The sequence below is a fragment of the Typopeltis vanoorti genome, chromosome 7 (genome assembly GCF_054136105.1).
Source record: "Typopeltis vanoorti isolate ZY-2024b chromosome 7, IOZ_Tvanoo_1.0, whole genome shotgun sequence".
In the NCBI taxonomy this organism is placed as follows: domain Eukaryota; kingdom Metazoa; phylum Arthropoda; class Arachnida; order Uropygi; family Thelyphonidae; genus Typopeltis; species Typopeltis vanoorti.
Window position 1 is genome coordinate 135,991,607 of NC_143555.1, and position 26,755 is coordinate 136,018,361.

General features: G+C 33.5%; 2 protein-coding genes across 2 annotated transcripts in view; one reads left to right on the top strand and one right to left on the bottom strand.

The window, feature by feature from the left end:
• LOC150105101 (juvenile hormone acid O-methyltransferase-like) overlaps positions 1–26,755 on the bottom strand; it is a 173,616-nt gene that overhangs the window by 62,695 nt on the left and 84,166 nt on the right. The window lies entirely within an intron of this gene.
• The window catches only part of LOC150105102 (juvenile hormone acid O-methyltransferase-like), a 75,892-nt gene that overhangs the window by 8,740 nt on the left and 40,397 nt on the right, over positions 1–26,755 (top strand). The window contains exon 3 of the mRNA XM_090395550.1: positions 1,844–2,003. Within this exon, the coding sequence (XP_090251676.1) occupies positions 1,844–2,003 (160 nt within the window). The remainder of the gene's footprint in view (positions 1–1,843; positions 2,004–26,755) is intronic.

Sequence of the window (26,755 nt, forward strand, 5' to 3'; positions counted from 1 at the left end):
TGCCACTTCATTGGGCACACACACACACACACACACACACACACACACACACACACACACACACACACACACACACACACACACACACACACAGTGTTCGTGAAAGTACATGAAGAAGAGATATGAGATTGAGAGGACCGTCTACTAGACAGCAGATGAATTTTCACAAACAGAGAGAGAGAGAAGGAGAGATTCCTTCGTACCTCCGTTGCATGCAATGGAGAGCAGTTTACTCATCAAGTGGGTTTTCATTTTCAAGAGGTAAACCCAGTTGATTAAAATCATGCCAGTTCTCAGCAACAAGGACGCGCTCATTGCTTATGATACAGGAAAATTGTACAAATAATCAATACTCAGTAACAATGATTCTATCCTCTCTTTCTCTCTCTGTAATTAGCTAATGATAATATAATTCAACAGATTTAAACAATGAATAATTAAAAAAATAAACATTGGAGAATCAGAGGAGCATACTGGTATTCTGATATGTGTAAAAATAGTTATGCAAAAGGGTGTTGGACAGATGACGCAAAGAAAATGCTTTAGTCCACAAACCAACTTCTACAAAGAAAGTCAAAACAGACAGTCATGCGTCATCTATCAGTTGCAGATTTAGTATTTACGTTCAACCCACAAGCCTTTTAACATGGAAATTCCACCGCTGATTACTCCTTATACAAAATGTAAAGAACTTATCATTAAGGAATCGATGATGCAGAATCCATCAATGATATTGGGCGAGTATTTGAAAAGTGTCTGTGGTTTCATCATCATATTTACTCGTGTATCCTATCCTAGGACGGGTTGAGTTCCCCCCCCCCCCGCCACAAGGAGGCTTACAGCTAATTAACGCAACCGGATCGCCATTCCTTGCTGGATCCGCTAAGGACAGTATTGATGACTGTAGTCCGTGTGTGTTCATGGAGCTGGTTTGCCTGTTCTGGGGGGCGAATAAACCCGAGTTTCTGGGTGAAAAAAACCCTATCTCCGTGTATAACCAGCTAACTCACTTTTCGTTGAAAGGGACCAAATAAAGATTCCTCACGTCACTGACGGGAATCGAACCCAGGCCTTTATTTACTTTTATTACACACTTATTTTTATATATTCATATTTTCCAGTCATGTTTGTCCTTTTATAAGCTACATGCGCGATCGCGAGGGAAAGATAAAAAAAAAAGAAGAATCTGTTCAGGTTTGCTTTCTTGGAAATAGTTTGCTACTCAGTGAAAGATTACTGGAACACATTGGATCCTTCCTTAAGAATTTTCAGATGTGTGTGTGTGTGTGTGTGTGTGTGTGTGTGTGTGTGTGTGTGTGTGAGAGAGAGAGAGAGAGAGAGAGAGAGAGAGAGAGAGAGAGAATTGCAGGACCTCCCTTTCTCATCACAACGGTGATGAGAAAGGGAGGTCCTTATACAAAATGCTCTGTATGTTATAGGTAATATATGCATAAAACATATACATATATCATGTAATATTTACGATGCATAGGGTTAATGAACGTGTGTGTGTATATATCAGCTGTTTTTATCCTTCATTATTAATTAACAGATTTTTAAGAGTAGCGATAATAGGATTAAAAGAACCAATTGAAATTATTTCGAAAGACATATCCAGTCAGATAGCCTGGTGATGAGTAGAGAGTGCGAATAAGAACATTTATAGCATATTTTAAAAAATTTATAATAAAAAGTCTTCACATTCCTTAAACATTTTTCTGGAAGTGTCAGTTCTTTGAGCAGCCAGCTACAGGATAAAATTTAAGTAACTCTTTCTTTAATATTAAAGAAAGTAACTCTTTCTATAATATTATCATTTAAAGTAACGGAATATTTCATTTAGGAGGATTGTCGACCACTGATGCCAAAAACCCGCTATATGGACGAAAGGCAGAACTACTTGATAAAGTACAAGAAAATGTTGGATGATGCTGGCTTTTCGATAATTCGATGTGAGGAAGTGGAAAACGAATATACCTTTAAAGATGAAGACGAATATCTAGGTAATGAATATCTCTATTATTATGTCATTGAAATATAAAGAAAACATATCTTACTTTAAAATAAGATAAGAATAATCATAGAAAACTATAGTATGTTATAAAAATTATTCTAACACCACTATTTTTCGATATTATATCGTATATCAATTATAAATTTGGTGTCACACATTCACACTAAATAAATATAGGGTACGATTCTGGAAATTATCATAGCGTAAAGTTAACAGGTTTAAAGTGTTATTGTATACTAATGTTCTAATCATAAGTTCAGAGACTATAGCACAACGGGGGTACACAAAAAGAGCTATTACTAACTAAATTTTAAAAAAAAATTAAACATTGTGGTGGAAAAAAATCAAACAAATACCAGACAGACAAACTAACAGAGATACAGAAGAATGCGTAATAGGGATAATTTGACCAGAAATGCTCTGATCACGTTGATGAATTTGGATGTATAAACGTTTAACATATGAATTTGGATGTACTAACTGAAGCGACAACACTGCCCACTTCAGTAAAACTGATCAAAAAGTCTAATTACAGATGATTCTAATTCCACGGTAATTCTGAAAATTTGAGAATTACACAGGATTACCCTAGTGTGTGTTTAGACTTTTTCTGAAGCATACATGACAAATGGCTAAGACAAATTGTAGAAGTAAAACTTGGAGAATAATTTGAGTTCGGGCTAAATATAAGTTGCCAGGATTAGATTTCACTGCAAGAAAAATAATCCAGAATTCGTTTGAAAATAATAAGAATCTATAATTAAGTTTTGTATATCTAGAAAAGGCATAAGATAAAGTGCCAAGAGAAAAGCTGTTCAAATGTTACCGTTATGTGGTGTAAACGGGACATTGTGTCAAGCAATGCTAAGTCTATATTTGAACTGTTAGTCAGCAGTTAGAATTGAAGGGAGTACAGGAAGATGGTTTGATGTTAAATCAGGGGCAAGAGAAGGATGTACATTTCCCCTTCTGTTATTCAGTATCTGTATGGATCACATTATGAAGGAAAGAAACACACAGCTGTTTATTTTATGCAGATGATGTTATACTTCTAAATAGATCCAGAACAAGTCTGCACGTTTCGCTCAATACATTGAGTAACTGCTGTAATACATTTAGTACGGAAATCAGAATTAAAAAGACAAAGACAATGAAAAGAGGCTGGAACACTATAAATATGAACTATCAACTACTTCCTGAATGAAGAACCTGTGAAACAAGTAAAAGATTTCAAATGCTTACCCACAATGTTTAGTGAAGATGACAAAATAAATATTGAAATAGACAACGGAATTAACAAAGACGGTATGGTAGGAAGTCAACTGAATAAATTTATATGGAATACGAGCGAACACTAAATTAGCTGTATACAAGACAGTGTTCAAACCAATTTTAACTTACGGATCTGAGAGCTAGGTTAGAAATAAAACACCTTGACCAAAGACTAGAGACCGCAGATATGAGAGTTCTGAGAAAGATTATTAGAGTGAACAGATGGCATCAGTAGCAGTATCATATTAAAAATTAGAATATTAGGAGAGAACTTGCCAGCGAGGAATATATTAGCAGAGTTTATCTCAGCTGGTATGGTCACTTAAGCAGAATGGAAGAGGAAAGATTAGCAAAACAAGTATTCTTTGCCAGGTTGGCAGGGAAAAGACCCAGAGGAAGACCAAGATGTAGGTGGATTGAAACAGTAAAAAAAGTACCTTTAAAGACAGATATATAAGATATGATAATGTTGGAGTCTTGACAGATGACAGATAAAGTCGAAGGAAAATTATTGATCCTGAGATAGTAATGATGTAAAGTTTTCGAGAATTATTGTCATAATATCCTGCACATCTCCTCACGGTATATTTCAATAATTTGATGAAGATTATCATATCATTCATTAAGTACAAATAAACGTTCTCCTCTTTGTTCAATAAACATTCAATATATAAACTGTGTGTGTCATTTTGATGCAGAAATGAACCATAATATTTATATTCATTCTACATCATTTATGTGGAAATTATACTCAAGAGGTTTTCATCGGTAACAGCGACCACAGATGGCCTTACATTAAGTTTTCTAAAAAAAAATAAAAATAAATAAATACACCATGTCCAAAATGAAACCGAACTTTTCGAAAATAGAAGAACCTAGTGGCGCCACTTGTATCTTTTTGTCGAAAGCGACAACCTTCATTAGTGTTGTGTGAACTGTTTGTGACATTTGTTTCATTAGTAGCCGAGTTATAGTGCCCAGAATGACAGTGTGTTTTGAAGAACGGTCGGAAAATGAGTTTCAAACAGAGAATTGGGATTGACGTATGTGTTAAACTTGGTAAACGTTTTACCGAAATGCATCAAATGCTTCAAAAAGCATACAGTGATGAATTTGTATCCCGTACTCAAGTTTAAGAGTGGTTTAAGCGATTTCAAAGTGGTCGTGAGACGTTTAAGGATGACGGAAAGCTGGGCCATACAAACACTGGACCGAGAGAAGTTAACATCCAACAAGTGCGTGATTTCTTCAAGGAAACGGAAATAGTCCGTGAGATTGATTGAAGATGAATTGGGGATTCCAAAATCAACTGTGCACAACATTTTGAGCGAGAGAAAAATCCCACTTGCCTATGACAGAGATTGACTTACTCTGGAACTGTGGAAGAGAGGATTAGCAAAAGTCTCTCTAATCGGTATCGACTGCGCTGTTTGCACAGATGCCACTTCCGCCAGGCTACTAGCTTTGGGATAGTATCTTTGTCTGTTAATTGCTGACCTTCTTTTGCTGAATCGTCTACTTTGTTAAATGAAAACTACTAACATTCAGGGGAGACAGTTCTTCATCTTCCAAATGAGACATGGCTAACTCACCTTCGGTTAAAGCCATATAGTGATTATTGAGTGCTATCCTTTCATCACAAGAGAACGGGACTTATTTAATATTTATCATAAAGAAATGGACTTCATTCATTGAAACTAATATTAGCACTCTAGAATTATGTAAAACACATAAAGAATTTAGTTTGCAATATGTTTTGCAAATAATATTGTAAATTACTCATTTCAACAAAGGAAATATCATAAAATAATTTCTGTACTACGACTTTTTGGTTTTAATTACTAATATTGTTCCTTTTAGGAACTGTACGCTTTAACGGTGATTGGTCATCTTTAATCCCTTCTGAAGAAATCGATAATTTCATGATGGATGTACTGGACTTTGCCAAGAAAACTTTCAGATATTCAAAAGATGGGAAACCCATATTAGACTATACCACATTGATCATCCATGCCAAGAAATTGGTTTGAAAATGAGATAATCATTGTTTAGAAATAATAACATTGTTCAGTTTATCATTCTGTAAAACTTTATCTTTAATACCTGTTAAACATTTTCTTGTATTTCAAAGAGAAATAAAACTTTTCATTATAGTAATAAATTGCCTACTTTAATACAAATTTGGTACTTTCTAACCTTCACGAAACGACAAGCAGATTCATGAGACATTATTGACATCAGGAAAAGAAGAGACTTCTTTCTAAAAGTGGCTGGCTTGTTTTTTATTTATTTGGAGAGTGAAGCCCATTAACTGAATGGACACGGCGTTTTGAAGTAGATTTCCCTTCGTGGTAAAAGAAGAAAGGATGTAGAAACTCATGCATCTAGTGCCAACAAGAAGAATCATTTTTAAAGTTCAGAGAGAAATATAGTCGATGGTAATTATTGAGGCAGAGTAGTATGGTAGGTTCTAGTGACTAGAACAAGATCAAGATTAGAAAAGGAATCATGATGTGATTGAGATGATGATGTCACCGTGCTGTGACGTAATGAGTTTGGAAACTTTGGAATTTCCCAGGGGGAATATGTGTCAATGGTTTCAGTTCTTGTGTTTTGGTATGCGTATGGAATTAAGGGTAATGTTAGAGATAAGGATTCGTGTCATGATTGGTGGGACACTTCTGACTAGATCAAGATAAGATAAGGAATCGTGTCATGGGTGTGCATTGTTATCAGATGTAGATAAGTGATGTCAATAGTTAGTTGTAAGTAAGTGACGTTATTGCTTTGAATGGAAAAGGGAGATATACTAGTGGAGAAGGAATCATGTTGTGATTGGTAGGGCACTATGAACCAAATAGGAGAAGGGTGAAAGGGGAAGCAACATCAGTGTCTTGGATGTGTGTTGTTGTGAGATGTAGATAAGTAAATAGTTTGCATATGGCATTATGGATGATGGATAGTGATAAGATAAAGTTTGGAAGTTCGCTGTGGATCCTCTTCTCTCAGGGACATCACATTTGTTTGGTTCACATGTAGTATTGTTGGTGATGTTTAGAGATCAGGAATCATGACGTTATGTGTTTGGAAATTTCGAGGACTAAATGACGTGTTGTTTTGGTTTGCCAATGGAATTGTGTGTAATGTTTCTGAGATAAGATATCGCGGAATTTTCCGAGCGTGACAAACATCCGTCATTGTCGTCAAGTTTTGTGTGTGGTTGTCTATAGATGGCAGAATAAGTTTTCAATACAATTTGGAGTATTTCTTTCCTGCTAAAAGACTATGGGAATTCTTAGAGTATAGTAGAGTCTAGTGGCGGCAGTGGTTAGACTTTTCTGAATAATTTAATTATATGCTGTTGTCCCTCAAACACACTTTTTTTTTCATATACATAACTCATCCAAATATTTTGATTTATCTATATTTAAGATCTTAAACTTCATTACTTTATTAACTAACATTATCTTTTTTTCAAAATGTTTGGCTATTAGTATTTTTTACTTTACACTCAAAAGAAAAACTAAACAACATTTTAAAAAAATTAAAATAAACTGAGAGTTAAATAAATTACAAGAACTTTTGTATGTATTCTAGAAATTGTAATCATTATTTAAATTACTTACAGTCTTTCCAGAATTGCTCTTCTAAATGCAAATGTTCCAAAATAGTTGAATTTTATATCAATGGCAATACCGTGCAAAACATTGATGTTTTGAACGGTATTATCAGTTCGGGGTTTGATTATGTGAATGAAATGTTTACAGATAACTCAAACATTGTCAAAAGGTAGCATTTGACAATTTTTTAAAATAATAAATGACAGGATATCAGTTTCCCCAGTTTTTTTTTCTTCTTTTCTACACCAACCTTTTTTATAGTTTGGTAATGTGATGGGTTAAAATATCTACAGTCTCTCTCTCTGTAAAATAACCAACTTCTAACAGTCGTACTTTAAGTAAGACTGTTTTTTCTAGTGTGTTGGAGGTGTCTACATATATAATAAATAAATTGTCACCTTTCAAGTGAACGAGTCTCCACTAAAATTCTGGCTATTAATTTAATACCTGATTCCTTTTGTTTTCCAAGAGTTGACACAGTTTCTTGAAATATTTGAGGGCTTGCATGAAGAAATAAGACTTTTAATTCACTAAGTGGATTTTCAAAAAAAAAAAGTCTCTGGTTAGTTTATGGCAAAAAATTTCACAAGAGAAAAAAAATTTAATTAACACATATATATATATATATATATATATATATATAACCATATATATATATATATATGGTCTTACTTAAAATTGCATAACACATCAATGACACCTTTTGTTCATTTTAATTTACACATTTTATTTGAGTGAAATATTCACATATTATTTACTGAATCCAACATATAAAAAATAAATAAAGTGAAAAATGCAATCTTATTTTTTGGTCCTTAATCTGCTAATTGTTAATTTTGCTTTGTTGTTCAAAGGTTTTTCCCATGGTTGAGGAATTGCCATCATATCATTTTCGATAATGTGACTCTCATCTGAAAGTTTCTTCATTTGTGATCATTGGGAATTTATTACTGTTGTAAAATTAAGGGTCACATTTTTATTTTTTTTTTAAACCAATACATATATGTTTGAGCATTATTAAAAGCACAGAAACGTTTGCTATGTATCCAAAAGCATTTAAAAGTACATGTTATGTTTCACATTTTGGGCATCGAATTTCATTTCAATCAGTAACAGGTCTCTCTAACAACCTTGTTAATGTTTTTGATTTTTTTCTTCGTTTGGCGAGCAATATATGATATTTGCATATTGATTCTCTCATCCAATTTCTTAGTTTGTCCAGATATTGTGAACCCATTTCCCACTTAAGCTGATGGTTATATTTTATTAACCAAGAATTCTGTTTTTATCTCTTTCAGGTAATTCGTTCCAACCTACAAGGTGATTTTGTCAATGCATATCTTAAAATAATTCGAGGAAAAATAATTAGAGGAAAAAACGTGTTTTTTTCAGGAGGAGAGAGGGAGAAAGGGGGTTAGGGGGGTTGGGGGGGCGCATTGCTGGGAAGACCCCTGTGTTCCTCTGGACTATGCTTAAACTTCCACCACCTGATGCTTTTTTTTTCCCATCGCAACAATTTTGGACATATGATTGAAAGAACTAGTCACATGATATAACATCAAAAAAGCTGTTTGAGGATAAAATACTTAACATAATAAGGACGAAAAATATAGAACACCCTTCAAACCACAGATATAAGGTTTGCCCAATGATGTCACAAAGTAAGATAATCTCTCATATGCGTGAAAGATTTATTTTGGAAGGAACGGTCTGGGTTAAGGGTTAGGTAAACTGTACTATAAGGAAAAAGTAACGAGTCAAGTGTCTTTGCAGTTATGGAAATTCGTTCATCGACTGCAGCTATCATATTGTGATGTGATGTTTTGTGTCGAATAAAGAAAAGTAAAATAAGGGGTGAGCCACAAAAGTCATTGAAAATTTCTTTCTTCAGGAAAATAGCATGAGAAAAACCTCATCACATAGCTCTAAAAGACTGGAAACTGATTATTATTTTAGAAGTCACAAACATTGTGATGGATTTATCCAGTACCACTTGAGAAAAGTTATGCAGGAAGTGGTCTGATATCCTCGGCTACATGAAAAGAAGAGTTGACTATGAAATGGACCTCAGTGAGTGTTATATTCTGAAATGCCAAGAAGGGGAACTAATACTTGATGATACAGGAGCTGATGGAAGTAAAGTTTTTTCTATTAGTTGTGAAGAAGTTGAGAGATTTTCACCAAAAATGTATGATATTGATAATCGTTTACTATTTTTGGAAATGAATTACCAGCTATTCATATCATGGGGAAAATTATCGCTACTCATTTAAATTGATCAATGGTAAAATTAGACTTTCAAGATTTTATCCAATTCAATAATGATTCTTTAATTTGGGACATTTACGAACAATTTACAAAAACTGTTTGTGTATATTTGGTGACAAAAGAATACACAGAACGTTTAGGGGGGGGGCATGGTGTCATTTCCAGACTGACACAATATCAAATGTATGGAGCTGTGCTTACCATAGTATCCGATCTAAAAACTTTTATGTAACCAGCTATTTTGATGTATTGTAACCAAGAAACAGCGAGTAATGAAAATTTTATTGATTGAACTCTTTGGAAAATGTTAAGAGTGTAAACTAAATATTGTGAAATATTTTTAGGTAATTACATGTTTCGAATTTTTCTCTGTGAATATACTTGAAAATAGTATTTCAGCAAAATAAACTCTGCATTTGTAAACTTAAATGAACAAAAATGTGTGCTTTTATTGTTGTGTTTTTACACAGTGAATTTTTTACTCAGTTATTGTGATTAGAATTTGATATTTAAATGCACAACTTTATATCTTAATGCAATTCTGTTTAATTATTGTAAAAAAATCACTACTGTGAAATTAACGCCAGGAAAAGAGGAAAAAGTGGTGAAAAGTATGCATGTAATTGATTATTTTGGAAATTTTCTAATGCTACCTATTGACATTGAGTTATCTGAAAACATTTTGTTCACATAACCGAAAATCTGAACTGTTAGAATTTGGTGGTTTTACAGAGAGACAGCAGATAATTTAACCCAAAAACATGACTTAAACTCTTAAAGTTTGCTATAGAAAAAACGTTTGTACTCTCCAGATAATACAAATTTTACCTTTTCCCACACAAAGTAAGATAAAAACACACCAACAGTATATCCAGCAGCATGTGAAAACATGTTATTGAGGCATCTGCGCAAAAGGTTCATTTTTGAAGGAAAGGTCAGGGTAGGGCTTAGTAAGGGTAAACAGTACTATGAGAAAAAACCATAGAGTCAAGTGACTTTGGACTTAAGGTAATCGTGGATCCACTGCAGGTGCTGTTTTGTGTTGTGGTGTTTTGTGTCTGGTAATGTAAAAATAATGGGTGAGCCACAAAATTCTTTGACAGTTTCTTTGTGAAAAGTTCTAATTGTTTAGAATTTTGTAACAGAAAGTTAACATAAAATATAAGATGAGAGATAATAATCAGTGAAATTATAATAATAATAATTAAATAACTATTTATTTGTGGTGCCATATGAGGTAATCTAAGAAGCAGAATGAAGAAAAACGAATATGAAAAATCGGCAGTGGATGAAAAATACGAATTTTCAGTTATGATTGGTATAATTGATTGCCAATTTCTTTTGAAAAAGACTTCAAATTTATTTCCTAAAGAAATTTGTATTTGTGATGGAATTATTGTAAGATATGTATTGATAAAATCACCTTGTAGTTGGAAAGAATTACCTGAAAGAGTTAAAAAAAACAATTCTTGGTTAATAAAATATAACCATCAGCTGAAGTGGGAAATTGGTTCAATAGTGAACCAATTTCAAAATTGTATGATAGAATCAACATACAAATATGAAATATTACTTGCCAAAGGAAGAGAAAAATCAAAAACATTAAAAAGATTGTTAGAGAGACCTGTTCTTGATTTAAATGAAATTGGATGCCCAAAAACGTGAAAACATAACATGTACTTTTAAATGCTTTTGGAAACATAGCAAACGTTTCTATGCTTTTAATAATACTCAGAAATATATGCATTGGTTTAAAAAAATAAAAATGTGACTCTTAATTTTATAACAGTAATAAATTCCCAATGATCACAAATGAAGGAACATTTAGATGAGTCACATTGTCGAAAATGACATGATGGCAATTCCTCAACTGTGGGAAGAACCTATGAACAACAATGCAAAATTAACAATAAGCAGATTAAGGATCAAAAGATTGTATTTTTCACTTTATTTATTTTCTGTATGTTAGATTCAGTAAATACTATTGTAATATTTCACTCAAATAAAATGTGTAAATGAAAATGACAAAAGGGTGTCATTGATGTGTTATGCAATTTTAAGTAAGCCCATATATATATTATTGTAATATTTATATATATATATATATATATGTACACACATTTATATATATATATATATATATATGTACACACACACACACACACACACACACACACACACACATACACACACATATATATATATATGTATATATATATATGTGTGTGTGTGTGTATATATATATATATATATATGTGTGTATGTGTGTGTGTATATATATATATATATATGGTCTTATTTAAATTTTTTTTCTTTTGTGAAATTTCTTGTCACAAACTGACCAGAGACTTTTTCTGAAAATCCACTCAGTGAATTAAGTCTTATTAGTTCATGAAAGCCCTCAAATATTTCAAGAAACTGTGTCAACTCTTGGAAGCAAAAGGAAACAGATACTAAATTAATGGCCAGAAATATAGTGGATAATATTTCACCTGAAAAGTGACAATTTATTTATTATATATGTAGATATCTCCAACAGACTGGAAAAACAGTCACACTTAAAGTACGACTTTTAATTTGGTTATTTTACAGAGAAACTGTAGGTATTTTAATCCATCATGTTACCAAATTCTTAAAAAAAGGTTGGCATAGAAAAGAAGTAAAAACTGGGGAAACTTTTATTTATTCATATCGAGTTTCCTCCCTTTTCTCCCCCATCCCTATTGGGATGAGTTTAGTCCCTCATGTGGGTTAAGTATTTATGGCTGTTGATCTGTGTGTTCACAGGACCAGTTTGCCTGCTTGTGGGATGAAAAACACCCCAGATAAACTGGAGGAAAATCCCTGCTGTCCATGCCACAACAGGCTAACTTGACTATGGCTGAGGAAGATCCTTAAGCTACTCATGTCAGTGATGGGAATCGAACCCAGGACACTGCTTCCCCAAGCATATAGTTGCAAAGCACAAAGCCACTAGTCTAACTGCACAAACACTGGGGAAACTGATATCCTGTCATTAATTATTTTAGAAGACTGTCTAATGCTACCTATAGACAATGTTTGAGTTATCTGTAAAAACATTTTGTTCACATACTCAAATTCCGAATTGATAAAGTTTTGTATAGATAAAAGTTTGTACTCTCGAGATAACACCAATACATTTTTACCTTTCCCTACACAAAGTAAGATAAAAATTTGATCATTTTACACACTTTTTTACAAGAATTTTCCATTAACTCAACATGTCGTTTCCTGACTAATCCAGTTTGTTTATTTCTTACACTCATGGTGGCTCAATCTATGTTTTTTTCCCATGGTAGCACAATGTGTCTTGTCACAAGTAGACACAACAATTTCGTGAATATGGTCGCTGGCTGATGTCACCCATGCCATGACACATTGTGCTACCATGGGAAAAAAAACATAGATTGAGCCACCATGAGTGTAGGAAATAAACAAACCGGATTAGTCAGGAAAAGACATGTTGAGTTAATGGAAAATTGTTGCCTCTACTGCAAAAATCATGTGAATGCTAAAATCATTTAGTCATTGTGGGAACTGAAAGAGGACTGAAAACAAAGACCGGAAATTAATGACTAATCTTCAAGAAAGACTAATGAAATTATAAACACTGTAGTGGGATAAATTCACACAGTTATTTATTTATTTATAGGCTCAACAGTATGGTGTCATTGGGGACAGATAGCTTGGGAAAAACATAGTATGAGAACTGTTGGAAGGAATTAACAAACAGAACCAAACGGCTGGAAATTGAAAGGATGTATTCAGCTAGATTTTCTGGTTATTTACAAAAATATTGTTCTCTGTTAGCATGTGTGTTCTGCTGTGGATATAAAATTCAACAATTTGGGATATCTTTTTGGAATATTCGCATTTAGAAGAGCAATTCTGGAAAGACTGTAAGTAATTTAAATTATCATTAGAATTTCTCGATTACATACAAAAGGTTTTGTAATCCATTTAACTGTCCGTTTATTTAATTTTTTTAAATGTCGTTTAGTTTTTTTCTTGACTGTAAAGTAAAAAATACCAATAGCCAAACAGTTTGTAAAAAATGTAACATTAATTAGAAAAGTAATGAACTTTAGGATCTTAAATGTAGACAAATCAAAATATTTGGATGAGTTATGTATATGAGAAAAAAAAAGTGTGTGTTTGAGTGACACCAGCATATAATTAAATTATTCAGAAAAGTCTACACGATGCCACCACTAGACTCTACTATACTCTAAGAAATCCCATGGTCTTTTAACAGGAAAGAAATACCCCAAACGGTATTGGAAAATTAGTACTGCCATCTATAGACAACCAAACACAAAACTTGACGACAATGACGGATGTTTGTCACGCTGGGAAAATTCCAAGTTATCTTATCCCAAAAACATCACCCACAATTCCATAGGCAAACCAAACCAACACGTGATATCACAGAGACATATGTTCCCCAAAATTTCCAAACACATAACGTCATGATTCCTGATCTCCAAAACTTACCCATAATGCTATTCACGAACCAAACACACCACGTGATATCCCTGACAAAAGGGACGGTCCCCAGCGAAATTCCAAACTTTATCTTGTCACTATCCATCACCCATAATGCCATATGCAAACCATTTACTTATCTACATCTCACAACAACACACATCCAGGACACTGACGTCGCTTCCCTTTTCACCCTACACCTATTTGGTTCATAGTGCCCTACCAATCACAACATGATTCCTTATCCACTAATATATCTCCCTTTTCCATTCAAAGCAATAACGTCACTTACTTACAACTAACTGTTGACATCACTTATCTACATCTGATAACAATGCACACCCATGATATGATTCCTTATCTTATCTGGATGTTGATCTGGGCAGAAGTCCCACCGATCACGACACGAATCTTTATCTCTACCATCACCCATAATTCCATACACGATCCAAAACACGAGATCTGAAGCCATTGACACATATGCCCCCCAGGGAAGTTCCAAACATTCCAAACTCATGACGCCATCATCTCAATCACGTCACGATTCCTTATCATATCTTGATCTTGATCTGGTCACTAGCGCTTACCATACTACTAAGTGGGTTAGTTGCAGAGGAATGCATAATAGCAATACAATGGCAAAATGTCTCTAATGAATGAAATTATAGTGCAATGTGATGGCAAGAAATTCCCGTGAACTACTGATGTAAATCTGAAATTTTTTTATATTGATATTTTTCCTTTTATTATTATTATTATTATTAAAACTTTGTAATAATGATGTGGGTACAACTAAGTAGTCTTGAACTGTTCTGGGCGCTTATTCTACCGACAATCCAATTATCTTATATTTCCTTATACTACATATGATGCAGTCATCTCAGATGGCTGCATCGATGCATTTTCTGTTCGGCAATCACTAAATAAGAGGAAACTGTCTTTTAACATTCTTGAAACTACTACTTTTCAATTTCCAAAGATGATATTTTATTCTCTACCATATACTGAATATCATTTTTTTCTATAAAATTCACTTTATCAGTTTGTAATTCTATCATGTCACATGTTCGATGTCTGTTTTTCACTGTTTGTACCGCATATTTCTCTAAGATGTCCTCCTACTCATGCGCAGTCAGTTACACATTTATTAGTCGTCAATATATTCTTCACAATGCTTCCTCATATACATAAGAACATTGGAAAGAAAGAAACAGATCTGAGTGCATCACCCAAGCAGTATCAATTTACTTTAAAAAAATAAAAGGAAGGTTTCAAAGCAATACTTACTGACGCCTGAACAACCTATTTCTTCCTAAATCACTTTCTGCTTTTAGCTGCATTGTTCAGACATACTTACGTCCGACAATAAAGCACCGAGACTGATTTTTATGAAAGAACCCTTCACAACAACAGTAGATCGGTGGTGATTTAAGATATGTTACTATATATTTCAATTCTATTTCAGCAATAAAAATGCTTTCATTAATATGTTGTAAATAACATTTGCTTTCGTTACCTTCACTTAGAACAGGGGTCGGGAACCGGCGGCTCTTGGCTGAACAAAGTGCGGCTCGTTTATATTGAATTAAAAGATACATAATTAATACAAACAACTAAATATTGTTTTTCGATACGGCCTATTCGTGGCGCTAGATACTATGCATGTGACGTGTTTTACGCATGAAATTTTATGAAATGAACAACAAACAACTAGTGTCGCCAAATGAAAATTACTAAAAACGGCTAAATCTTTAAAAAAAAAAGAGCTGAAAAGAGCTAAAAAGGAGTTAAAAATAAAAATTTGAAGCTAAAATTTTAAATGTAGTAGCTGATACATTTAAGTCACTTACTGTATTCAAGTTGAAGTGATACTTGCGTATAACTGGCTAAATACATTTTCCATGTTGTGTTCTGCGCTCAATTCATCCACGTTTTCACTTAGATTTTCAGCTTTATTATATGTAGCCATCGTTCCAATATTACTCAGTGTTGATGCTGGTAAATGATAGTCTGCACAGCTCTTGTTGTTACCCCTGAGGCCATACTTGACTGACAAAATAGCTGTCAGCATTGGCAATTCCATCTTGTTTCTTAATTTAGTTTTAACTACATTCATGGAACTAAAAATTTGTTCAATTTCCGCATTAGAAGTTGGCAGTATTAATAAATTTATTGCACACTGAGCAATTTCTTTAAATGGATTCATTCCAGATGCATCTTTATATTCTCGTACTTCAGTCCAGAATAGTTCAGTGTTTTCTATATTTGTCCATTTATTTAAGTGGACAGTATTGTACTGGAATTCAGCAGCAGCAACATCTTTTTCTATTTTCAGCATTATTTCTAAGATGGGAGTAGCAGGTTCTTTTATATGTTTTAGGGTATTGTTAACAGAAAAAGAAGACATAATTCTTATAATATTCAAGTTTTCAGGCAACCTTTGCTTAAGCTGTTTGTTTGACTTCTAAGATTTCGCTCATCATTTTGCGTTATTTTCTTTTGTATCATCAACTCTGAAATTTTTCTTTCAAATCTGTAACCAAGATTTGGACTGAGATCCAAATAACCATCAATCTCTGACTCTAGAGGGTCGACTGTGGATGATGGTAGCACTAACATATTAGCAATAGAGCGAATCAAACGAGAAAGGTCTTCAAACAATCTCATCTTATCCGCACTGCTAGATGCAAAAATTTTGTTAACTTGCTGAACTTGAACTAGAACAGGATGCAAAGATAAAAGGTACAACAGATTCCTTTTATCTTTGTACATCTACCACAAAATCTGAGGTTTGTAACATTTCTCAGTCACACTCCCGACTTCGAAGTGAGTTTTTAATTCCAACCACTGGCTGAGAATTCTGTCTACTTCAGGTTCAATGAAGAGCCACCTTGTTGCACAAATGCTTACAATTTTCAGAGGAGCATCATTTTCATTGCTAGTTTGATACAGCTCTTTGCATGCTGCTTGTCTTGAAGAAGAATGTGAAAACTACGTACACGTTTCGGCAACTAAAAATTCTAATTTTCTTGGGAGAGATTCTGCACAAGTGTAAGACATTGCCAGTTGTAATGAATGGCATACACGTCTAATTAAAATTAAGGAGGGAATATATGCCTTCAGTTGTTCATAAACGCCATTATTGACACGAACCATAACACTAGCATTGTCTGTACCCATTGCAATGAGAATTTTAATGTCCAATTTCTTGGTCAAGAGCCTCTTTTTTCAGTGCAGCCACAATACCACTAGCATCACACTTTTCTATCACTACCATGCCCAGAAATGTATGCATACTTTTGTTGAATTTCCTGCTATAATAAATGATGGCCATTCCTAAATTCTTTTTCACTGTGATATCATTCGATTCGTCTATTAGCAAGCTGAAATTTTCATCTCCAATGTCCGCAATTATATCTTCTTCAAAATGCTCACTTATAATATTCTTTACAATTGCAGAGCACGTAGTTCGGTGCATTTTTACCTTTGGCATAATTTGACTGTCTGGGATGATATTTTTGCAAAGATCTACTAGATGATCACAACTGTTGAATGATGAGTGACAACAAAGAAATAATGCTAACCTACCTTCAAAGTTCGCGGTCTCATCAGACTTTTTTCACAAGCATATTTGTAATAGGAACAGCTTTATATAGAACGGCAGCAAGATGTTTCTTAGTTTCGCTATGCTTTACAAGCTGACAATATTTAGCAGCTATATCACATCTGCGAAACTTACAGTGGCCTTTTGAAGCGTCACCAGGAACTTCACACAAGCACTTACTAAACATTCCCATTTGTAACCACTCCCTCCTAAATTTTTGCTTATAAGCTTTAGTTTTCTCTTTGCTGATTTCTGAAGAAGGGTATACAGCTCTTCTGCAATGAATTACGATCAGTCTTTGAAAACTTCCCACTCATAATCGCAACTATCAACCTGAACACTGTGCAAAGACTAACTTGTACCAGTGCTATCAACTTTAAAACGACAAAATGGCAGATTGTTGGGCCACGTTACTGACTGACGTCATCATGTATTTGAAACGTGTACGGTGCTCGTACCAAACGTACAATACAATTCCATATCAATTTTACAACAATTTCTTTCTTTAACAGTCAGTTATAAAAACAACTAAAAAGAGCTGAAACTAGTTCTGAAGGAGCTAGATTTGGAACTAGGTGATAGATTAAAATTTTTAAAGCTAGGGAAGATCTAGCTCCAAAAAAGCTAAATTGGAAACACACTACTAACAACTACGTTACGTTTGAAATACCGCTAAATATTAACCCTGCATAAGGTAACTAGTGCCACGACGAAAATTTGAACTAATTGATCAGCTGTCCTGTCAAACACCACGGTTCTTAGATACATACGGATTTTAACCGTCAAAATAAATATTCTGTTAGTTAACTTGTTTATTGTGGTACTAAACTGGTGTTTAATTTAGTGTCAGGTAATATTATGCACAAATTAATTTTTATGTTATTATGTTGAATTTGTGTTTTTACTTGCAGGTAAATTTGTGATAATAACCCTCCTAATATAAGTTCAAGAAAAAGAAAATAACCGAAGAAAACAGAGGATTCAATAAAATGTGGATAGGGAAATTTGCATTTATAGAAGTAAATGGAAATCTGCAATGTTTAGTTTGCCATCTACATCATCTCAAAATAACAAATCAAGTAATGTCGAACGCATTTTCGAGGAAAACATTTAGACTTCAGTAAAAAAATATCCTGAGAGTGATAATAGAAAAAAAACCTATTGAAGAATTACAAAAGAAAACAAATTTCTTTGCTGAAGCAAAGAAATTTGTCAACTTGGACGAAATCTTCGTCAAATACTACTGAAGCAAGTTTTTTCTTATCCCTTGAAATAGTAAAAACGGGAAAACCTTTTACCGATGGTGAATTTCTAAAAAATTACATGTATAATATCTTTGAAAATCTATTTAGAAATATGAAAAATAAGGACGAGATACTTAAAAAAATTAAGGATTTACCTCTTTCGGCTAGAACTGTCAAGGAACGGATTGTAACAATTTCTGCAGAAGTTTCAAATATGCAAATTATGGATATTAATTCTTCTGATTTTATTTCTATTGCTGTTGATGAATCAAATGATATTTCCAATATCGCACAATGCTGCGTGATAGTTAAATATATCACATCTTCCGGTATTCGAGAAGAACTTCTTGATCTGCTAACACTTAAAGGACACACTACAGGTCAAGATATTTCAGGAAACCTTCTAACGAGTTTACAGAATAAAAACATAAATATTAATAATATAGTATGTATTGCGACCGATGGGGCGCCTTCTATTATTGCGAAAAATAAGGGGTTTGTTAAATTATTCTTCATTCATATTCCACATGGAGTTATTTGATTTCATTGCATTTTGCATCAAGAAGCTTTAGTTGCAAATTCTTTGGGATTATTACCACAACTAAAAAGAGTGGTGGATGTTGTTGTGCCAGTGATCAATTTCATCAGATTTTAGACGTTGATTTACAAACTTTTTGACACACTTTTAAGGAACTAGGCAGTCAACATAAAGATTTAGTGACATTTACATCTGTACGATGGTTATCAAGAGGAAAACCATTAAAACGTTTTTTTTTTCACTGCTTAAAAGCAGTAACAATTTTCTTAACCACTAAAATTTATAACGTAAATCATGTGAAACTTCTCAGTAATCCCGAATGGATAAAAAATGTTTGTTTTTTGCTTGATATCACAGAAGATTTTAATAAGCTAAATTTGAAGTTGCAAGGGAAGGGAAACACAGCCCTACAATTACTAGAGGAAGACCTTACCTTTGAACAGAAACTAAGAGTGTTTTTCGATGAAGTTACTGAAGAAACATTTATATATTTGGAAAACCTAAAAATTTTGGACTGAATTTAAATCAAGAAAAACTTGATTGCAAAATATTCGCTGAAATGATTACTGTAATTTTAGATTCATCTACGAGCAGATTTCAGGATTTTATAAAACATCAGAAGATGATGCAATTTATATTACATCTGTTAAATTTCAATTAAAAATTAATAGATATTGAAGCTTTTCTCGGAATATCAATTGCAGAACTACAAACGGAACCTCTGGAAATTCAGAATAAAAGCATCTGCGTACAAAAACTTCATTAACTGGTCGCACAAATTGAAGAAAATGAGGAAACCATGGAAGAAACACCACAGGAAATTATATTTAAATGTTGGAATTCTTTCGCAATTAATTATTCAAATACCAGGCGACTAGCTTTTGGGGTTTTACCTCTTTTCGGTTCAACGTACAATTGCGAACAATTTTTCTCTTCAATGAATTACATTAAAAATAAGGATAGGAACAAATTGACCGATGAAAGTTTGAAAGACGATTTACTATTAAATTAAAGTGTACGATATCCAATCCAGATTTAAGTAAATTGGCTGAGAAGATGCAAAATCAAAAGTCTCATTAGTGAATTTAAATCAAAACAATCAAATATCTATTAAAATACATAATATTGTATTTTTGTTCGAGACTAATTCTTTTTGCAATACAAATTCTGACTTTTTTGCAATAGTAGACTTACTTAAACATGCTTTGTGATTAAAAAAACTTAATCAAACTTAATGTTGTTTTATTTATTGAACATATAAAAAATTTATATGCAAACATAAAAGTGCTATTTGATATCTATAATTACTGAATTAAATACAAATTTACCTAAGTTTGAACTAACTGCCACTTTCAGTCACCAGGAAAAATCGAATTGAAATTGCAGCTCCCAAGATTTTGTTTTATTTAATTTTTTTGGGTGGAATGGCTCTTTGGTTCAAAAAGGTTCCCGACCCTGACTTAGAAGGTTATTGGAGAGAATCCCCAATATATCTAGAACACTACATCATTGTTTATTTTCAGTGAACCGTAGAAAATGTTCGCGCATTTATTCACAAGGTGAACCATATTTATGGAATGATTATATATATATTTTTAATATACATTGTTACATAAGTCATACATTTATTTTTATTCTATTTAATGTTTGTCTGCTTGGTCTCAAAATTAATTTTCCTCTTCTATTCTGGGTGAAAATATGCCAAAAGCCACTAACAAATTTGAAAAAAATCAGTGCCTAAGCGTACTTTGGAAGGTTGCATATTTAGGCCTTGCTAAATCTAAGAACCAAAAAATAAATAAACAAAATAAAATAAAACAAATAAATAAATTTGTTATTGGTCATATAATAATTGTAGGAAGCGTATTTCCACATGTTTCCGAACAACGCGAATTATCAGTAAAGTTTGCTTAAAAAGGAAAAAAAAAACAGTTTACAATTAGTGAGGATTTTAAAATAAATTCCGAACTAGAAGCAGTAAGTGAAATAACCAAATCTAAAAGAACCTTACGCTCAACAAAATTACCAGAAGTATACAGCAGCTAAAAACTGCAGGTATCTGTAAGTAGACTAAGGATATGTCTTTACTTCTAAACCAATCCTATTTCATAATGGTTCATTTCATAATATTATTATCTTTGATAGCAGAAAATAATTTACTTGCAAAATTTCTGAAAAAGCTATGAAGCTCCTAAAATTGTTTAAAGTAGAAGAGAAAAAGCTAAACTACAGGGTGGCCATAAATTAACTTTCCCTCTTTGAAGGTATCTGTAGCTAAAACCAATAAACGGAATGAGATCAAATTTTATATTGAGATTTTTGAGGGCATGGGGAAATGATTTCCAAGAAAAAAAGATTTCGTACCAATCGGGAAAATTTTGGCGTTGACGTAGCCGAAAGCAGTCAAATATTTGCAGTAAACGCAAGTAAAAAGGATTATGCAATTTTATTGTGCGTACGTGACAGCAGCGCCACCAATTCCACTTAAAAAGAGATTGGGAACGTTCAGGCAGTTAATCGAATGACTGACGAATTGTGCTTGAATTTGAAGATGAATTGAATCACGTATTTCAATTCATGAATTGTGAATTGAAAAGAGAACATAAAACGGGCTGTTATGAACATCCATCCTTACGCTCAGCTGTAGAGTATGTCGCACACCAGATGCAATTTGTTGTACACAAGAAAGGTCAGCACATTGAAAATCGTGTATGTGGTCCAGAGGATCCTGATTCTGATGAATAAAACATTATTTCCTATGAGTTCAATAACCACATTAATTTCTGTGTGTCTCGCAAGTTGTTTAATTATTATTATTCTCATTATCATTGTAACGCGCCACATATCAAGCTGGAATGAGTGAAGCTGCTGTCGCTTACACCGACGAAATGTTATTATTTCATTTTATCTGCCTTTAATGTAATTATCCGTTTGTTTTCGGCTCCTCCAGCGCCAAAATTTTCCCTATCAGCGACTTTTGGTACTAAATCTTTTTTTCGCGGAAATCATCTTCCCATGCCTTCAAAAGTCTCAATATAAAATTTGGTCTCATTCTGTTTATTGGCTTTAGCTACAGATGCCTCCAAAGTTATTTTATGGCCACCCTGTATTTTGTCACGTCTAGGCTAAAGTTAAAATTAAACAGGTTTCAATTAAATTAAAATCTTAACAGAAAATATTATGAGTGCCGAAATAGTTATACGATTAAAACTAATGAATAGAAGTTACTGAAAAATGAATACAGAAATACATTCAAATAAAAAAAAAAAAAACGTAATATTAATGATGAAAAAAGAATGAACCACGAAAAGATGAATTACGCAAAATTTTACGCAGAAAGAACTGAGAACATAGAGTTCTAAGAATAACACAGTTCACACATAGTAAGCCGGCAACAACCATGACGGGAGCTTCTCATTTCGTTAAAACGTCATGATGTATGAAAACTGATGTGTGATCTGGCTGTTACGCCCTTGAAATCTTACCCTAAAATCGTATCCGGAGCCTGTTTACTACACACTGGATAAACAAACTGAAATTACTTTACCAACCAAACAGGTAAAGTAATTTCAGTTTGTTTATAAATATTCCATAAATTAATCCTATTTAATATTCAACATTTAATATTCTTTAACTTCAGAATTCAATTTAATTATAACAATGATTAATTAATTTATTAAAACAATTTGAATTAATTTCTGAAATTGAAATATTTTATTTTATTAAATTATTTGATCCGTGTTCCTCTTTTTCCCTCAGGAACTCTTTTCTTCCAGAATGGGAAGGCCAGTTTACAAAGATTATTATTATTATTCCTGAGACCTCCAAGGAGTCCGAAGACTCATCGCGGGAGGACACCTACAACTGTCTCTACACCTAACCTCTACTATGAATCATCTCCATCAACGCCATCTACCGCCCACCTCCAACCCCACCACAACTAGTAATTTTTGTCTGTAAATTACGTGTGTTCTGAAGGGCCGATTTGTATGTATGCGGGATGAAAAACCCGAGTTTCCGGGAGAAAAAACCCTGCTACCTCCGTATGAGATCGGCTAACTCACCTGCGATTGAAATCGACCAGATATCGACAAGATATTCTCTGTTTCTTGTTTCAACCGGTGGAAGAACTCCCCAGAAGCATTTGCCAATATTTTCTGATTGTTAACACTTGGTGGATAAATGACAATATTATTCTGTCCCCACTCATCTCTATTGAAAGTGCTGCACTTCCTGAGAAATAGTAACCGATGGACTAATTATCTAATGTGAATGGCGTCTATAAAAGACTAGGATGCAAACATCAGTTTATAAAAATAATAATTTATAAAGTAGCACTAAAGGTTTCATATTACAAATAAAAGTGCCAATCCCAAAGTTAGGTTTGTGTATAGACACATATACATACCTCAAATGACTAAAGAAACCCAATTGACGTTATATAATATTACTTCTAAAACATCTCTTAAATTTGGAAGTGAGACTTGAATTCTAAAACAAAACACAGACAAAGATTGGAAGCAGCACAGACGAAGTTTCTGAGACCTCGCTTGGGACTCAGTAGTTTAGATAAAAAGAAAAATACAGAAAGAAGAGAACGATTACATACAAAATACATCATACAAGAAATAGAAGAATACCAGCAAAACTGGCAACACCACATAAAAAGGATGAATAGCAATAGGATTCCTAAACTAGCACTGGAATATAAACTCACAGAAAGAAGAGACTGTGGACGTCCAAGATTAAGATGGAAAGATCGACCGCATCTACAGAGCAGGAACAGGATAAAGCCTACACCTAAATTGTTCAGACGACAACTTTGGAAAATAAAGAGAAGAAAAAGATGAAACCCAACTTAGGGCAACAGAATTTCATCAGCAGGCGCTAAGTAAAAGACAGAGTAAGAAAGAGATGAGAGAGAGTTGAATACTAGCATTAGATTGGAAATTTTGAAGTTTAATTACAAGATTTTATTAAATATATATATATATAGAGAGAGAGAGAGAGATTTCGTTCTAAGTTGGAACATCTGTCATAAGCATCCATGTGAAATTGCAAGTCATTCTATCAAGTAGTTTGTTTTATACACTGACTAAAGCAAAAGTGTTGTCTGTATTGAAATGGATAAAATTGAGTATCGTGCGGTTATAAAATTCTTTGTAAAAGAAGGTTTAACGCGAAAATTCGAAGCTCAAAAACGTTTATGGGAATTCTTTTTCTACTTTGTTTTCGACACTTAAGAAATGGGCTGCGAGTATAAACGTGGCTGTACCAGCCTTGAAGATGATCCACGTGAAGGAAGTCCAAAAAGTGTAACAACACGAGAAATCATTGGTCAAGTTCACGATATGGTATTGGATGATTGGCAAGTCAAAGTGTGTGAAATTGCTGAGACTATAGGCATTTTAAAAGAGCGTGTAGGATATATTTTGCATGAAGAATTGCATATGAAAAAGCTTTGCGCAAGATGGGTGCCGCTCCTGCTCACAGCAAATCAAAACACACACGCGCATGAAAATCTTTGAATAGTGCTTGGAGGAGCGTTTTAACAAGAATAAAACTGATTTTGTGCGTCAATATTGGATTCACCATAACAAACAAGAATCCAAACAACAGTCAAAAGAGTGGACAGAAGCCAATTGTTCAGCGCCAAAGAAGACAAAGTCGGTTCCATTAGCAAGAAAGATCATGGCATCGGTGTTTTGGGATACTAAAGGCATTTTGTTTTTTAATTATCTTTAAAAGGGTAAAACAATAACCGGGGAATATTATTCCGATCTTTTAACCAGACTAGACGAAAAATATTTGTGAGAAAAGGTTTGCAGTTGAAAATCATCTTTCATCAGGACAGTGCACCTGCCCACAAAAGTGTTTTGGCAATGGTAAAATTAAGGGACATGCACTATGAATTGTTGGAACATCCACCTTATACCCAGATTTGGCTCCCTCTGACTTCTGTCTCTTCCCAAGACTAAACCTCTTCCTCGTTGGTCAGCGTTTTCTTTCGAATCAAGAGGTGATTGCAGCTGTAGAGGGTATTTTGCAGATCTTACTGAGAACCACTACAGGGACGGGATAATGGCGCTGGAATAAACGTGTTAGTCTTAAGGGAGACTATGTTGAAAAATAAAAATAATTTTGAAATTATAGATGCGTTTTTTCATTGTTAAGCCGAGAACATTTCATACCACCCTCGTATCTCGTATATATCCCTGCAATAGAGCAGACAGGCCAAGATTATTTCAAAAAATACAGCAATCTTTAGAAGCTGTCACTTTCTTCAGTATTCTCAAGCAAACTCAAACCCGATAACACAAGAACTGTGATAAATGTTGGAAATCAACGGTAGAAGAGAATGCGATGTGATTCAATAGTGAGAAACTGCTTTTTTGGATGAGTTATTCTATGAATGTCACTTCAGCTGCCTTGTTGGAGAATTTAATACATTTCCTGAACATCACTCAAATTCCTGCAAGTTAATAGGACAGACTGATGTCACGAACCATTCTCGATTACTTTCCAAAATAGTATAAGCATATCTTCAAAGACAATTAAAAATTGATAACTATAACCAGTGGAAAATTGATGTCTTCTCATCCTACATGCAACATTCGGCAAAACCATCACGGAAAACTGAAATCAGCACAGCTTACGAAAAATACCGGATGAAATCTGTAGGGTTAGATGTTAGTTAACCAGGCAGCATTCCTATTGGATTCAAATAGGAAAGTTCCTCAAATTCATAGTTAAAAACCCCTCTCCTTATCTAATTTCAATTATGAGATTTATTTTGGCATAATCAATGATTATCTCAAAACAGGAATGAGATATCGCATAAAGGGTGACAGATATATTGAGATAAAGAGATAATAAAGTACAATCATCAACATTATGGAAATTATGGATAGAACTACTATGTTAGAGTAACACTTTAGTTTAATATAAGTCAAACTTCTCGATCTTCACATCAAGGTCATCTTCTGGAATATACGTATATATACAAAGAAACCAGCTGCACTAAAATTCTACATGGCATGGTAAAGTTACTGATCAACTGTTAAAACTATTTTCTTCACCTCTGGTGCTTAAAAAAAACTACATCAAAGCTAGAGTCCTGTTGTTATTATTATTATCTATCAGGTTACAATGTTAAATTAAGCTGAAGAGTAACATGTTCATATAGAAAATAACAGATAAATAAATAATCAGAAAATAAATTACTTACATAAGTAAACATATAAATTGCAACTGGTAGGGATAGTGGCCATTAAAAATTGAAAAATTGCTTCGAGTCCTAAAGTCAGGGTTTGCTGGAATTATGTGGGCTGAATATGTGCCATCCAAATTCTTGGGATTTGTAAGCTCCCATTATTATTGATATTAGGGTGGTTAATCAAAATTTCGCAGGTTTCTTTAAATTTCCCTACATACCAAGTTTTTGTATGATGCAAAGGACAAGTACTTCTCCAATCAATTCCAACATATTCACAAAACATCCTGCTGGCTGATACCATAGAATTACTATGTAATGATTTTCTTCCTCATGGTGTAAGATTCGAATTTTTCATAAAGTGGTTAATTTAGTTGTCAAAACAAATTGCACAAGTAAACAGAAGAATCTGCAATGAAAGTTTCATATTTGTCCTACTCTCGTAAATTATTTTATGGAATGTTTTAAACAGAATA